This window comes from Pogona vitticeps, chromosome 14 (assembly GCF_051106095.1).
Source record: "Pogona vitticeps strain Pit_001003342236 chromosome 14, PviZW2.1, whole genome shotgun sequence".
Taxonomy (NCBI): Eukaryota; Metazoa; Chordata; class Lepidosauria; order Squamata; family Agamidae; genus Pogona; species Pogona vitticeps.
Genome location: NC_135796.1, coordinates 11,976,611 through 11,991,423, shown reverse-complemented (window position 1 = coordinate 11,991,423; position 14,813 = coordinate 11,976,611). Strand labels below are relative to the sequence as shown.

The 14,813-nt window shown below is 44.9% G+C and overlaps 1 protein-coding gene across 1 annotated transcript in view; it reads right to left on the bottom strand.

Moving 5' to 3' along the window:
• TBX1 (T-box transcription factor 1) overlaps nt 1-11,645 on the bottom strand; it is a 40,032-nt gene extending 28,387 nt beyond the window's left edge. The window contains 3 exon segments of the mRNA XM_072983741.2: nt 1,503-1,604; nt 10,911-11,266; nt 11,268-11,645. Of these exon segments, the coding sequence (XP_072839842.2) occupies nt 1,503-1,604; nt 10,911-11,266; nt 11,268-11,516 (707 nt within the window). The 5' untranslated portion in view covers nt 11,517-11,645.
• Nucleotides 11,646-14,813: the final 3,168 nt, after the last annotated feature.

Sequence of the window (14,813 nt, the reverse complement as noted above, 5' to 3'; positions counted from 1 at the left end):
AGTCCCAGGGAGACCCCCCCACAAAAAAGAAGGGGGTTTCTGTGTGCTCTCTACCTAGAAAACCCTGGAAAGGGTCACTATAAGTCAGAATTAACTTGATGACACACAATTATTGTATTATTAATAATTACCCACTCTGCCTGAGGGTTTTGAACAAGTTTTTGTACATCTTTCCGCCCCCCCCCCTTTTCTTTTTCCCCAACTGGAGAATAAGCAAAAGAAATCAGGAACAATTTATTCTCTTGGTTCAGCTGGAAAACTAGGAGTTTTAGGCTCCCCCCTCTCTTTACACCGTTTTTATTTCATCTGGTTCTCAAGAGTCTTATAACTGAGAATTAGCATATTAATTGCTCCCCCCCTTTCAAGTCTATTTTGCTCTCTTGGCTAGTCTTTCCACTTTGAGCCCTGTTGGCAGGAGCTGTTTTACTGCTCTTTGTAAAGCCATTCTGAGATGAAAGGGTAAAATCACCACCACCATCATCATCAAAGTGTAAACCAGCTGAACCAAGCATCAATAAACATAGCTAGGATTCTGCAGCTAAGTTAGATGCTGGAAAGGGCGGTAAATTTCACTGAGTTCAAATGGAGCTTACTTCTGAGTAAATCTACCTACGAACACATTGCAAAATAGATCCAGATTCTTCTTCAATTATTTTTTTTTCCTGTGCCTTTTCATCAGGGAAGGGGGTGATCATTCAAATATGTGATTGGGGGGGGGGACAGAGGTTGGGATATATGGTGGTAATGGGTGAATAAAAGAGGAAATCATGCAAAATGGAAGTCCAAAATATAGAAAAGTTCACTGGCTTGAAATGGACCTTTTAAGAACTGATGTCATAATCTGAATGTTGCTATTCTGAACATATCTCCTAAGAAGGTGGAAAGCCCCATGCTGGCTAAGATCAAAAGCCCTTGTAGCTGAAAGGAAAACATTATTCCTCTCCTGGAATAGTGAAATGCACAATCTCTCAGACTCTAGAAGTAATAAATACACAGCCCCTGATAGAATGAGTAGCAGCCACTGGCATGACTGGGAATCATCCACACCTTTATCCTTTTTCTTTAAAGTAGTTTAACTGAACCTTGAATCTTAGTTTGAAGGGGAAACAGCAGTATCGATATGTCCATAGGTACATCAGTATTTATATTTCATAGTTGCAATTTATTATATTTCAGTGCTATTTTTCTAAAATTATATGGCAAACCACCTCCCGTCCAAATCCTAGGAGAAAGGCAACACAGTGAATTAAAAGAAGACACCAACCGAAAGGATAAGAAGGCCCCTTAAAGGCTGCAATCTTTGCAAAGAAAATGACAGCCCTGTTTTTAATAAAGGGAAGATACTCTCCCCCCCCCCCCCCTTCAATGGATTTTCTCCAGGATAAGGTAGGGTAGAATCACAGTCTTAGGAATGCCCTCTGCAACAGGGCAGACTTAAAGAGCTGTTTGGTTTCTCGACACAGGAAGTGGGCAGGAGAGGAAACAGAAGATGGGTTACTTACCGGTATCTCTTGTCGTCCACCGGTACAAAGTCCATCAATAGCATATAATCAGCCATAGGATCCATTCCAAAAATTTTCACCTGAAACGTGGGGAACATCCTCCTGGAATCAGGGGTGGAAAAAAAAGGGGGGGGGGAGAATCAGAAGACACGAGGTGAGTGAGAAATTGGTACATCTCGTTTCTGATTCTGGGTTTGCAAGAGAGGCAGGTGGGTTGTCCTGGGGGGGGGGGAGAAGCAAAACAGAGGAGCAGATTCATAAAGGCGTTACTCGATCCTATTGAGAATCTCCCCAACCCACTGAATGGAAGTCCTGGGAGGATCTTTGTTTAATGACAGAACGGGTGCTTGACATGCAGAAGGTCCAGGATCAGCCCTTCCCATTTCCCAGTTCAGAGCAAGATGGGAAAGATCTCTCTCTCTGCCTGAGGCCCTAGAAAGATGCTACTGGGTGGGATGGAAAGCATGCAGCCATGGACAAACACAGCAGTATAAAGCCTCAGCTCTCTGTGTCCTGCATGTGTTTAAGTGGGTTCACAACCTCATAAACCAAGATATTTGGTTGGAAATCTCAAAGGGACCAACAGATTTATTTCATATTGGCACTTTTAAGCCCCTGCCAGGCGATTGAATTGTCCCATTAGTCTTTTGATTCAAGCCCATTCCTTCTCTGAGAAATAAATGGTTTATGAAGGCAAAGAAGGGGCTTGAATCCATACCTGCCTTAGGTTTGAGCTGCCACCCTGTCACTGGTTGGTCTAGGAGTGGATGGGAACTTTTCAAGAGTAGGGGACAGACTTGGCAAAAGTAGGAATCCAGGGAACTTAAAATGAAAAGACTTTAGCCCTTGTCTCTCGTGCTTTACACATTAAGGATTTAAAGAATTGAAGACAACACTTCCCTGACCACCAAAACAATGTCATATTGATCCCATGGATGTGGGGGAGAAAACTCCAGAAATGGAAATATCCTTATTAGAATCGGTGTTGATTTAATCAGCTAGACAAGCTTTCAAGTTCTCTAGAACACTTCAACAGGCCAGTTGTTGTTGTTGTTGTTGTTGTTGTTGTTGTTGTTTGTTTGTTTGTTTGTTTGTTTGTTTGTTTGTTTGTTTTAATGTGGGTAGATAGAGTAACTGTAAGAAGTGGAACACCTATCCAAATGTTTGGACTCCACGGCTTTCCTCCTCTTCCCCAAAGTGATTTTCTTTTTGTCCAGAGAACTCAAAATCTTGCATATTTTTTTCACAAATTTGCAGCTCCTTCCTTTAAGTGGGCATTGCTCACCTCTGCGTTTTGAGTAGCGAATGGGAAGCAAATGGAGAAGAAGACCTTCCATATCTAGATAAATGCACCTTGCAACAAAACTGCAGCACCTGTTCAGGAGTCCAGCCACACACCGGCACTCATCTCCCCCCAGTCTTTAGCTCCTGGAACCAGCTATCTTGAGCTGCAATTCAACACTCCGTCCACTACACCACATTGGCCTTCAGGCTCTTACTGCTACTTTGGGGCTGTTGTTTTTTTAGGTGGCCCTGGTAAAAGCACCATCTTTCCTTTCAACAGCATAGACTGGGGTCCCACAGAAGAGCAGCTTTGAGGACCCAGACACCAAACTTCCTCGAGTAATGAGATTTTCTTTCAGAGGGTCGCAAGGCTTAATATAGGCAGATAAAAAGGGCAGTGGAGACACGCCAGGGAGTAGACAAAGTGGAATAAATTATCACCTGCAGACTGAAGGAAAATTCTCACCTGCACACCAAGTAAAGCATATCTGCAAAAACAACAACCATAAAGGACCTCAGTTCTCACTGGTCCAATTTAAGGTTGACTAAATCATTTTATAAGCATCATACTCTGCTGGCTAGGAGCAGAATTTATTCCTTCCAGGTTGATTTTCAGATCAGGATGGAATAGGTGGGTGTGGTGCATGGGACACAAATTTAGGAGGGGTACCCCCTTGTCCCAGTAGAGGAGCTACCTATAGTCCCAGTGCAGAACATCTTCTGCACATACAAGGCCCTGATTCTGTTATTGGCGATAGGTAAAATTCTGCATACTTTTTCTGAATGCAGAAATTTGTTCTCTATTGAAACCCATAGCAACCTTCTTCCAGACAAATAGTTTCAGATCAGGAGCTGTTGTCAGGCAGAGGAGAAGATGGACATCTGCAGTGCTCAGCACGCTTACTTCCAAATATATCCTCTTAAAACAAATTGAGCAGAACTGGGTTGCAAAAATCTATGAGCTACACAAGAACATTTTTTTAGATTTCTATCCAAAAAGCTCCCCCTTTTGCCTTCTAAAAAAAAAATCTTAAAAAAAGAGGCAGCCTGCAATTCATGGGGATTTACTCCTAAGTAAACCATGGATAGGCCAAGATGTGTAGGGGAACATAACAGATTTTTTTTTAAAAAGTGGGGAATTTTAATTTAAAAACCTTGACAAATAAAATAAGGCTGTTCCCTCTTTTTTTGAGCTGGGTGTTTGGAAACTATAATACACCGAACTCTATGCCACAGTAACTTTGGGGAAACTGCTGAAAGAGAAAAGCTTTGCTACTAGTCTCTGCATTTCATCATTGCTTTCTGGGGAGATTTTCCTCCTAAAGACACCCAGCCCCCACCTCCTGCAAGCTACACTGCCTTGGTGGAAATGAGGGTGTGGATTTGCTTAACTAAAGAGATAGGAGACTCTGATAGGCGGACTCAGTTTCTCTTCCCAAAAACAAAACAAGGACTTTTTGAGTTATCTGTGCCCCACCAGATGTTGCTGCTGGATTCCTCTGGGTTTACCCCCACCCAGCCTGGTGAAGGGCTGGACCCTCATCTTGCCAGGCTCGCACAGGCTTCCCCCTCTTAGCTTTGAAGACTAAACAGATATCTCCGGGCTAGGATCCATTCCTTAAGAGAAGAAGTGGGCCTTTGGCGGCAGAGAAAGAAATGCAGACCACAACAAATCGCCTAGGAAATGCAGACCACAACAAATCGCCTAGTCTTTAAAGGCCCACGCACAAGACCCATTCTTGTTCCTATTGCAGCAGCCTCTAAGCATGGCTCTATCCCTCCGAGAGTTCTTGCATTCACCGTGAAGCCGAAATAAAAGCCCCAGGCTATGGAGAGCAGGAAGACACAGAGAAATGTGGGTTGCGCACTCAGACAGCTGTTGTTTCTGTTCCTTGTGTTTCATGGGGACTAGCATTCCTCCGGGCACATTTACCATCGCCCCTCTTTTGTGTGTACAGCTCGAAATCTTGTTTTAGACAGTCTGGACACATACAAATTTTCAAGGCAAAAAGAAATCTAAAAAAAACCCAGCTTTGTTATAATGTGTCCACTTTTATATATATATAAAATATTCCCAAATGAATAAAGGAACACCCTCTCATCATTGATTTTTAAGGCCTGCCGTTAGCTGGTCAAGGGTGACGTTTAAAAGGCTTTGATCCCTATTAACCTCACTCTCCTTTGTGTGTCAATGTAAGGAAGCTTTAAAACAAACAAATTAACTTAGATGGGGGGGGAATATTCCAGCTTAAAACAAGACCTGAAGTGGGACATGCTGAATCTTTAAAATAAACACAGTCCTTAAAGGAGGGAGCATGAGGTCCCCACTAGGGACTAGAAGACTGTTTAGTAACTGGATTGGTTTGTTCTGCTCATTTTAAGGTTTAGGTTTTTCAGCCAAAAAGTTTTGTAGCCCTTCAACATTTTTTAAAGCAGTGTGACCATAACAAAAGTTGATATATGCACAGAAGAGGATGACACAAGATTCATATTCTGTGTCGAGATGATGACAGTTGCTAATAATACCCTTCCTATTGTCTGCCAAGTTTTTACATTTTTGCTCTGCTCTTAATTCTTTGTGGGATCATCAAGGAAAAGAAACGAGTTAAAAATTCAGATACTTCACCTCCCCCCCTTTTCTGGAGTCTTATAGCAAACCTCCAGAACACAGAAACTAACTTTTTAAAAATTGCTAAATTACTTCAGAAGATCCAGGAAACCAAAAACTGGATGGCAGTTTAAAACTTTATTGAATTTCCTTTAAAAATGTATAACCACTTGCTTTGTGACCTGATGAGGGAACTAAAAGCCAAAACAGAAATGGATGAAAACACCATTTGATCTCCGTTTGCAAGACGTTATTTACATGTGATGTTGGGTTTTATTTCCATGTTATTCACCCTCAATCTTGTGTGAATTTTGGATGTTTAATTACGCACCACAGGGCTATTTTATTTTATTGCCTTAAACGCATTGACAGGGGAGCAAGTAAAACCGACGGATCTTGCCTTTTAAAACTATAACAACAGCAAATCACAAAAATAACTTTTAATCAGGATTCAGAACACCATGGAGAAATCAAATTTAAAAATGATCTTCAGATCCCCACTCACACAAAAAATAAATAAATCATGAAACAAGAACTGACAGCAGCAACAAACCTCAAAGCCGCCCAAGTATTTCCTCAGGAGACTGAAGAAATCTCGTGGGGGGAAAAGATGCCATGTTAGGAAAGCAAACTGGAATAAATGCGTGAAGGATTTTGATTCCGCCACGACCCTTCCTGCAACAATCCCCCAGGCATTTAACTTCGGCTCTGCCAAACTATTCCAAGGCTCTACCAGATAATAATAATAATAATAATGATGATAATAATAATAATGATGATAATAATAATAATGATGATAATAATAATAATGATGATAATAATAATAATAATAATAATAATAATAATAATAATAATAATAATAATAATAATAATAATAATAATAATAATAATGATGATGATGATGATGATGATGATGATGATGATGATGATGATGATGATGATGATGATGATAATAATAATAATAATAATAATAATAATAATAATAATAATAATAATAATAATAATAATAATAATAATAATAATAATAATAATAATAATAATAAAAACAAGGGAAACCAACTGAGGAGTAGTGCAAGCCATAAAATTTTGTGAATTTGAGGAGGAAGAAACATCTCTATCTTCCTTTTTTGGAAGGTTTAAATCTGGTCAGGGGCTCCCCTAAATACTTTAAGGGCCGTTTGAAGCTTCACTGTCACTGCATACACCCCCACCCTGCGCTCTGAAACTCTACTTTATTCATTTAGATCTAAAGGGACTACAAATATATATATATATTAAAAACAAATATGTATTATTTTGCTAGCTCTGTGCATCTACTCTTTAAAGTGCAAAATCCTGTACTCAGATAAAGGATTGTGCTTATTTTGGGCAGCAGCAGAAGGGCCTGTAGCAATACATTTGAACTTACTTTAGAGTAAAACAACACGTCTAGTAGAAAAGAGGTAAAACAACTTTCCATTTTTGCCACGAGGCTTCTTGATTATTTATTACCAACAGGAATCTAAATACGACCAGCAACACGTGTCAAATCAATCTACTTTTCTTTTGCTCGTGCAAGAAAATCCCCCCCCTCGTCTAATCATAGAATTTTTAAGCCAATTTCCTTGTTTTCCAAGGAAAGAAGGAATGGGTCTTCCAAACAGGAGAGATGCAAAAGTTAAGTCTGAGTTCCCTGAAAGAATTTTACAGGGTGATCATTTGACCACTCTGAAAAAAATCTATTGACTTCCATGCGGCTGATTTAGAAGCCAGTCTTGCAAAGGATTGCAGTCTTTAATATGACTGCAGAGAAGGAAAAGCCACTGCAGTTCAAAGCGAACCCCTATGCATATGTTATATCTTACATTTCTTACATCCAAGTAAGTGCCACCGTTTTCACCGTGCATAAGACTGCAGCCCTGGAAGTTGTTTAAACCCAGATAATGGTTTGGATTGGGCCCATTGACTGCCAGCAGGTGTTTCATGATATATCCTTCCTGCTATATTTTGGAGAGAAGGGGGAAACAGAAAAGGAGGACTTGGAGTGGGGGCAATATTGAAAATGAAGACAGCTAATAATTCCTGTTTCAACCTCTTGGAGAGCTGCCTAAATGTGTTGGTGGACTCAGGCACATAGATTTCTGCATTTCTTATTCTGAAAGCATGCAGATCAAGTAATTCAGGAAAGCAAGCAAGCAAGCAAGCAAGCTTCCAAACTGATTACCCCAAAGGATCTGATACTTTCCCACTATATGCCCTCGGTAGCCCTTTCTCCCCATCTGGCTTTCCTCCAGAAACCAAAACGGGGAACATCTTTTCCTTTTAAAAAGCTATAGGAGCGAAGCAAATTCTTAAGCCCCACAAGCGGCATGAGGCTTCTTTTTTTTAAAGGAAAACTAACTTTTGAGGACATCAGGAATTTGCCCTGTTGGGTTTAGCCTGGCCTCTTTCTATTCCTGCAGTTCTGTCTCCTTTCTCCAGGTTCAGCTTTCAGATTCTTCCGCAGAATGAAAGTTTGGGTTGACATTAAAAGAACCTTCCGTGGAAGTTAAGGGCTCCCGACTTGCATACACCTCATTACTTAAAGGAGGCTGTTTTATAATCAGAGTTCTAACAATAATTCTCGTTTATCTAGGCTTCAGCTTATGTGGATAGTAAACTGAACATTGTGCGTGCTTGCTGCTGTTTTTTAAAGTGCCTGATGGAAACAGAGGACGTGGATGCTACAATAAGTTAATTAGCAGCTTGATAGCGTTCTACATTTCAGTTTATTATTATTGCTCTTAAGAGCCATCGGAAAGCAAACATTAGCCTTTCTTCCAGAAAGGTTGAAGCACACCTCACTGAAGGAAGGATCCTTATCTTTGATTATATTCTGTACTCTAAAACATTTTTTAAAAAAAACATTCTGTGGCATATTTTTTTAAAAAGGCCTGCTATAATTATTTGCCCTTTCATTCTCACAAAGAGAAAAAGATTTGAAATGTAATTTTTTTTTCATTATTTTCTCACAGTAACATGATTGTGAAGATATGGAAAAATATTGTCTAAAATCCTGCCATTCCCCCCCCCAATAAAAAAAACCAGCAATAAAGGCTCTCTATTGGCATGATTCTCTACTTCTTCTTCCTCTGTTTTTTTTTTTAAATGAATTTAAACATGAGCTTTCCAAAAGAAGTCTTATGCCTCTCACAGTGGCATAAATAGCCTATGCTGAGCTTCCCCGCCTCCCCCCCCCCCCCAATATACTCTGGGACAAAACACAGGGCTTCCCTTTAAAAAAACATAAATGACTGAAAGCAGATTACCTGAAACAGTGAAGTTTTTAATATATTATTTTCTTCCAGAACAGGCCTATAAAATGTTTCCAGCCTGTCTGTCCCCCCCGAAGGGAGTTGAACTTCATTCCTTCTTAGCGTGTTTTACAAGAAGCCTATTAAAGAGGCATTCATAATAGGAATCCAAAAATTTCTGCACGACATTGTGGGAGGAATTTTTTTTTTAAAAAAAGCAAAACTAAAACTCAATGGTGCAGAAAAAGAATCCACATTTTAATGGAGTTACGGCGTTAGCCAGCAACAAACCGAACTCAAAATGTAGCGTGTGTAAAATAAGCTTTAAGTCCATATTTAAAGCGAATCTCAAGACTCTACTGAAAAAAAAGCATGGAGTATATTAGTAATGCCTCAAATACAGGACGTCTTGCGCTGATTAGAGGCAGGTACTGCCAGGGCAATCCACAAACAAAATAAGCCAGAATACTTTTGTTTGGAAGTGAAAGATTTCAAGGATCGGCCTTAGTCTCTCTCTCTCCCCCCACACCCCCCCAAATTCTGTAACAGTTTAGGTGCAAACGCACCCAGTTAAACCACCAGCGATGAAATACACACCTCGTTGTGTTTAGAGCGAAAGCAAATGAGTCAACTCAAGTTCAATTACGTTTGGTAAAGTAATTGGCAAGCTGCTCCTTGAAAACAGGTTGCGCTGATATCGCAAACAAGTGTCCCTAGAGGGAAAAGCAGGCTACGATCCTTGGCACATTTACTTGGGAGTAACGCTCATGCAACAGTCACTATTAGGATTTGATCCGGAGTTTAAAGAAAAAAAACAGTAATGAAAAATAACGAAACGAGCATTCTTCATTGAAGCAGAGGTAGGACTCAAAACAATTTAAAAGCAAACGAACACTTATGTTGTTTCTTTCTCTCACCCGCTCCCCTCAAGGCTGGTAATGAACTAATCATTTGTCACTGTCTTAATTTTAAAAAATAAATAGATCTAATCCACACCTACTTCCTACACATTCTCTTCTTAGAGACCTACCGATCAACCCCTTGACGCTTTGTATTAGACCATGAACCCAACGCATATTGGAGATTGTTAAATTGAGTGATTAACCAAAATGAGCTTTTTTTAAAAAAAATAATAATACCCAAAACCTAAATAAATATAACGAAATCATGGCTTATGGCCATGAGTAAGTTCCAAGTCAAAACATCCCGAGCTGGTTTTAAAAAGATCACGGTTTGGCCACGTCATCTCTCTTAAAAAATAAATATTCCTGAATGAAGGAGTGTCGGAGAAAATAGTAAGGATTTGACATTGTGTTCTAGTTTGTGAATCTCCTGCGTTAATAAAAATTTGAATGAAGAAAGGAGCGGACGCTAGACCAAAAACATATAATATATGTACGTGAATATGTGCGCTTGGATCCTATTTTCTTTATAGTCTGCCTGCTGCCATTCTATACACGCTTACCTGCGAGTATACCTCCATCCAACCCAATAGAATTTACCTCCGAGTAGGCATGTTTTGGGAACTGTCAGATAACCAAGGAACGGTCTTAGGGCCTGCAAAAAGGGCGCACATGCAAGCGGTCGCAAGGGATTGGGTCCCTCTGCTCAGGAGTAAGCCTCATTGCGTTTGAAAGGGTTTTAAAGAAAAGCAGGTAAGTACTCCGAGGTGCCATGGATTTCTTCCGATTTCCCTGCTCAAATCAACGGGGATCTGCATTTGATTTGTTTCGTTTTTTAAGCTGTGCCCCAGAATCGTGCCTTAAAATAACCTTTTTTTTTGCTTTAAAAAAAAAACTTGCTTGGAAAGCATTTGGAAATGCATCGAAAAGATCTGCCTGGTCTCCCTTTCCCCGCCACTTCGGAAGGGAGGATGAATAAAAACGGGGAAAACAACAACAACAAACAGACAAACAACTCCAAAAACTTTTGACTCAAGTTCGGAGCGCAATTTAGCACCTTGCGATTCCCGGGATTTTACTCCCGAGGAAACCTGCTCGCTAAAAGCGTCCAGGAAGCGGGGAGACAGAGAAAGAGCTTAGCCATATGATCATCAGGATCATCGCATTGGAGCTCTCGGATTTTCCCAGCGGGGTTTAGGAGCCCCGATGCCAGAAGTGCTGGGAGCTCCAGACTCCTTCCCTGCCCCTCCAAGCTTAAGGTGATGGCGGGGGTAGCAAGGCGGGGAGAGGAAAGGGGGCAAAGCATTAAAAAAAAAAAAAGGGGGGGGGGGCGCTTTCTGACCTGCCAGCCTTGGTGACGATCATCTCGGTGCCCAGCTGGTTGAACTCATCCCAGAGGGCCTTCATCTCCAGCTGGACGCTGACGTTGGCCACCTTGGGGTTCTTCTTGACCGGCGCCTTGGACGAAGCCGGAGCCGATCCGGGGCCCGTTCCTCCTCCACCACCACCCCCTCCACCCCCTCCTCCTCCTCCACCGCCACCACTTTCGGGGGTCTCCGAGCCAGCCGGGGGAGGCGGTGGCGGCGGCGGAGGGTTGGCCCCGCTCCCGCCTGTGTAAGGATAGCTGTGCTGCTGAGGCGGCGGCGGTGGCCCTCCATGGTGGTGAGGCTGCTGCTGTTGCTGCTGCTGCTGCTGCTGAGGGGGGCGGCGGGTGCTGCTGTTGCTGCTGCTGCTGCTGAGCCGAGCAGGGCTCGTAGTGGGGCGCCTCATGCTGGCCGTAAGGGTCCCCCGGCGAGGGGGAGAGGTGGTGGTAGCCCCCGGCCGCCGCCGCCGCCGCCGCCGCGGCTGAGGAGACGTTGAGGCTGCTGAGGCTGTTGGCCGTGAAGGCGGCGACGTCGCAGAAGTGGGACAGCTGCGTCAGCCAAGGGCTGGAGATGGCTGAAATCATCCTCCCGGGGACAGCCAGAGAGGGAGCGAGATGGAGAGGGGGGGGGCAGGAAGAAAGGAGAGAAAACGAGGGGCAGAGATGAGACCAGAAAGGGGAGGAACTTGGAAAATATATATATATATCTCCCTCTCACTCTCTCTGCACCTCACGCCGAATAAACAAGGGGAACAGCGGGTGGCCTCGACCGCTCGCGCCGCCTTTCCTTCTCCCTCCCCCCCCACCCCGCTTTATGGGGCTTTTGGCGGCGAGGGCCGCCCCCTTTTTTCCCCTCCCTCCCTCTCTCTATCTCTCTCCTCAGGCTCGCTTTCGCTGAGGCGGCGCTCCCCGGGGCCGCCCCGTCGGAGCCCGCCCTCCGCGAGCCGGTCGGTCGGTCTATCTAGCGTTCGGTCTATCTAGCGCCCCTCGCCGCTCTCCGCCAGCCAGCCAGCCAGCCAGCCAGGGCACGCTCGCGCACACGCTCACGCGCGCCTCCGAGAGCCAGAGCAGGAGAAGGGCACCGTCTCCCCCTCAGGTCGTTTCGGCCTCCTTGCCCGTCCAGTTCCTCGCCGCGCGCTCGGGGAGACTGCGGGGGCACAGAGCGCGCGGGAGCGCGCCCGCGCGCACACAAATCCCCTCACACTCTCTCCCTTCCTCTCCTGGCTTTCTGAGAGGTGTTTCCCCCTCTCCTCTCCTCTCCCTTCCCTCTTCTGCGCGTTCACGGCTCCTCGCTCGCTCGCGCCCCTGGCAGGCAGGCAGACTCTCGCCCTCAGAGAGGCAAAGGCGCGCGAGTGAGGGAAAAAAGGAGGTGTTTTGTTTTTTTTAAATCACCCAAAAAAAACCCCACCCCGAACCACAGGCTGGCCCAAGCCAAAAGGCAGCCTGCCAGGCAGAGCGCGCGCGCCTTTTTTAAAGAAGGAAAACTTCCCTCTCTCCCTCAACACACACACACAGAGAGCGAGGGAAGGTCTGTGTGGGGGGGTGAGCGGGAGAGCCGCTCTCACAAGCCCCCTCCCCCCCACCGGGCACAGCCGCCAAACGCGCGTGCGCACCCGCCCGCCGCCCCCCCCCCCCAGCCAGGGCTCCTTCGCCTCTTGGGTTTCCCCCGCTGGCGGGCGCGAGAGCGCAAGCAAGGGCTCTGGCCAGGCTCTCCTGTCTACCTCTCTCCCTCGCAGCCCTTCCCCGCGTCTCCCCGGGAAGGGAGGGAGGCGAGGCGGCCCAAAAGCTCGCCCCTTCGGAGGCCAGCCTGGGCTTCTCCAGCGCCAGGAGCCCCGCTCGCTCCCCCCCCCCCGTTTTTTTCCTCCGGGCGAGGCGGTGCGCTTATCGCTCGGCAGAGGGCCTTTCCCCCCCCTCGTCTCTCTCTCACTCTCACGCCCGCCCCCTTCGGGGCTGCCACCAAACCGGTTCTGGGCTCCTTCTCCTCCGGCTGAGAGCGCACAAGAGAGGGGGGGGGAAAGAGTCCCTGCAAGGTAAAAGGGCGCCGTCCTTTTTCCCTCCCCCCGGAGAGGACCCAGGACTCCAAAACTCGCCTCTCCCCCCCACGCGCACACACCGCGCGCAAAAATAACCCCCCCTCTCCTCCTCCCCGGTCTCCCGATTATTTTGCAGAGGAAATCATTTGCAAGCAGCCCCCGCTGGTCTGGTTTCCGTCCCTCCGTTTCATCTTGGGCGCCCCTTCTTAGTCCACGGGAAGGATCGGGACCTCCCCCCCCTCCGCGCGCCCCTTTAAAAGCAGCGCCTTGGAAGCGAAACCCGCTCCCGGTTTAAGCACCGCTGGATTTGGGAATAAATGGATGCCTTACTCCCCTCACCCTGGTCCCCGACTCGGTTCTCATGGGGTGCATTTGGGCAGGCTCCCTATTTCCCCCCCCCCCTTAACTGGGGACGGACTCGGGCCCGCGAGCGAAAGGGCGCCTTTGGTAGGTCGGGGCGGAGGCTGGAAATGGTATCAGAAAGGAGAATATTAGGTGAGTGAAGGCTTCGGGAAACAAAGAATACGCTTCGGGGATGGGGTGGGGGGGAATCAGGACTGAGAATCCCTGGAATAAAAAAAAATCCTATTTATTTATTTATTTATTTATTTATTTATTTATTTATTTATTTATTTATTTATTTATTTATTTATTTATTTCCTCGATCGCACTGCCAGCTTGGAACTGTAAGTCACTTTTCTGTATGCCAGGTTTCATTAAAAAGCCCCCCCCCCTCAAAGAGACAATCAGAAACGATCTCATGGGTCGGTTAAGCATGCTCATTCGGCTTTCTCTATTAAAAGCGCGACAAAGCAGAACAGAAATACAGTATCGATGTTTTCCTAGGAGAGGAAGGATCCACTGAAACCCAATTCTGTGTGTGAACGTGGGGAGGGAAGGGTGTTAAATCAAATCAGTGGAATCATCGCTTCCTGGGCTTTTTTTCACCCTGGGGAATTATCTGGAGGCCTTTGCCTAGTTTACTTCTAGGGAAAAAAAAAACTTATCTGGCTTGAGATATAGGGGAAATCATGACGGCTTTCTGATTGGGACAGCATTCCTCGATTCAGTTAAATATCCCATACATTTTCTTGTTTAAAATAAAACTATTCGAATATTTAGGGTCTGTTTTAAAACAATCCCTTTTCAAAAATGACGGTGGCTTACTTTAAAACTTACGGAAGAGCGTGGAAGCCTTTGTATTTTCAATTATCCGCAGGAATATAATACAAGTCTCAAACCAAAACTCTAAAACTGAAGAAGTGATGGAAGATTTTGGAGAGATACGTTTCTCATTCATCTCAACGGCCCTTCACCTGGAAAATTTGTAGCGTAGTTTGGTTGCTTGTCTAACAGAGATGTTTTATCCCGCCTTTCTACCCTGTGTGTCTGGACGGACAATTTAGGATCCTCCAGATGTGTTTTTGGATCGCATCCCTCTTCAACGCCAGCTAGCGTAGCCGAGGGCTGAGGACAAGGAGTGTTGTGCCCTTGGCAATAAATAGCTGGAGGGACGCGAGCGACCCATCCCCTGCCTTCGATCTTCAAGAGCCACCCTGGAAATAATGGTTCTATAGCGCGTATCGTTTATCTAGTCTTTGTAATTGATCTGGGTGTCCTTTACAGTGTACAGATAATTCGTGTGTCATTTCTTTCCTCTCCTTTTCTTTGGTATGAGGTTTCAGCTTTCTCCAGAACGGCAACGTTTAGAACCGAGAACGTCTAAGCCATCGCGCGCAGTCTCTTACTAGGTTAAATCTAGTTGCAGACCCACTGAAATGGAGGCGTTTTCATTAGCCAACCTATTATGTAAATCCAATAGATTTGAATAGGATTACTCTACTCTAGT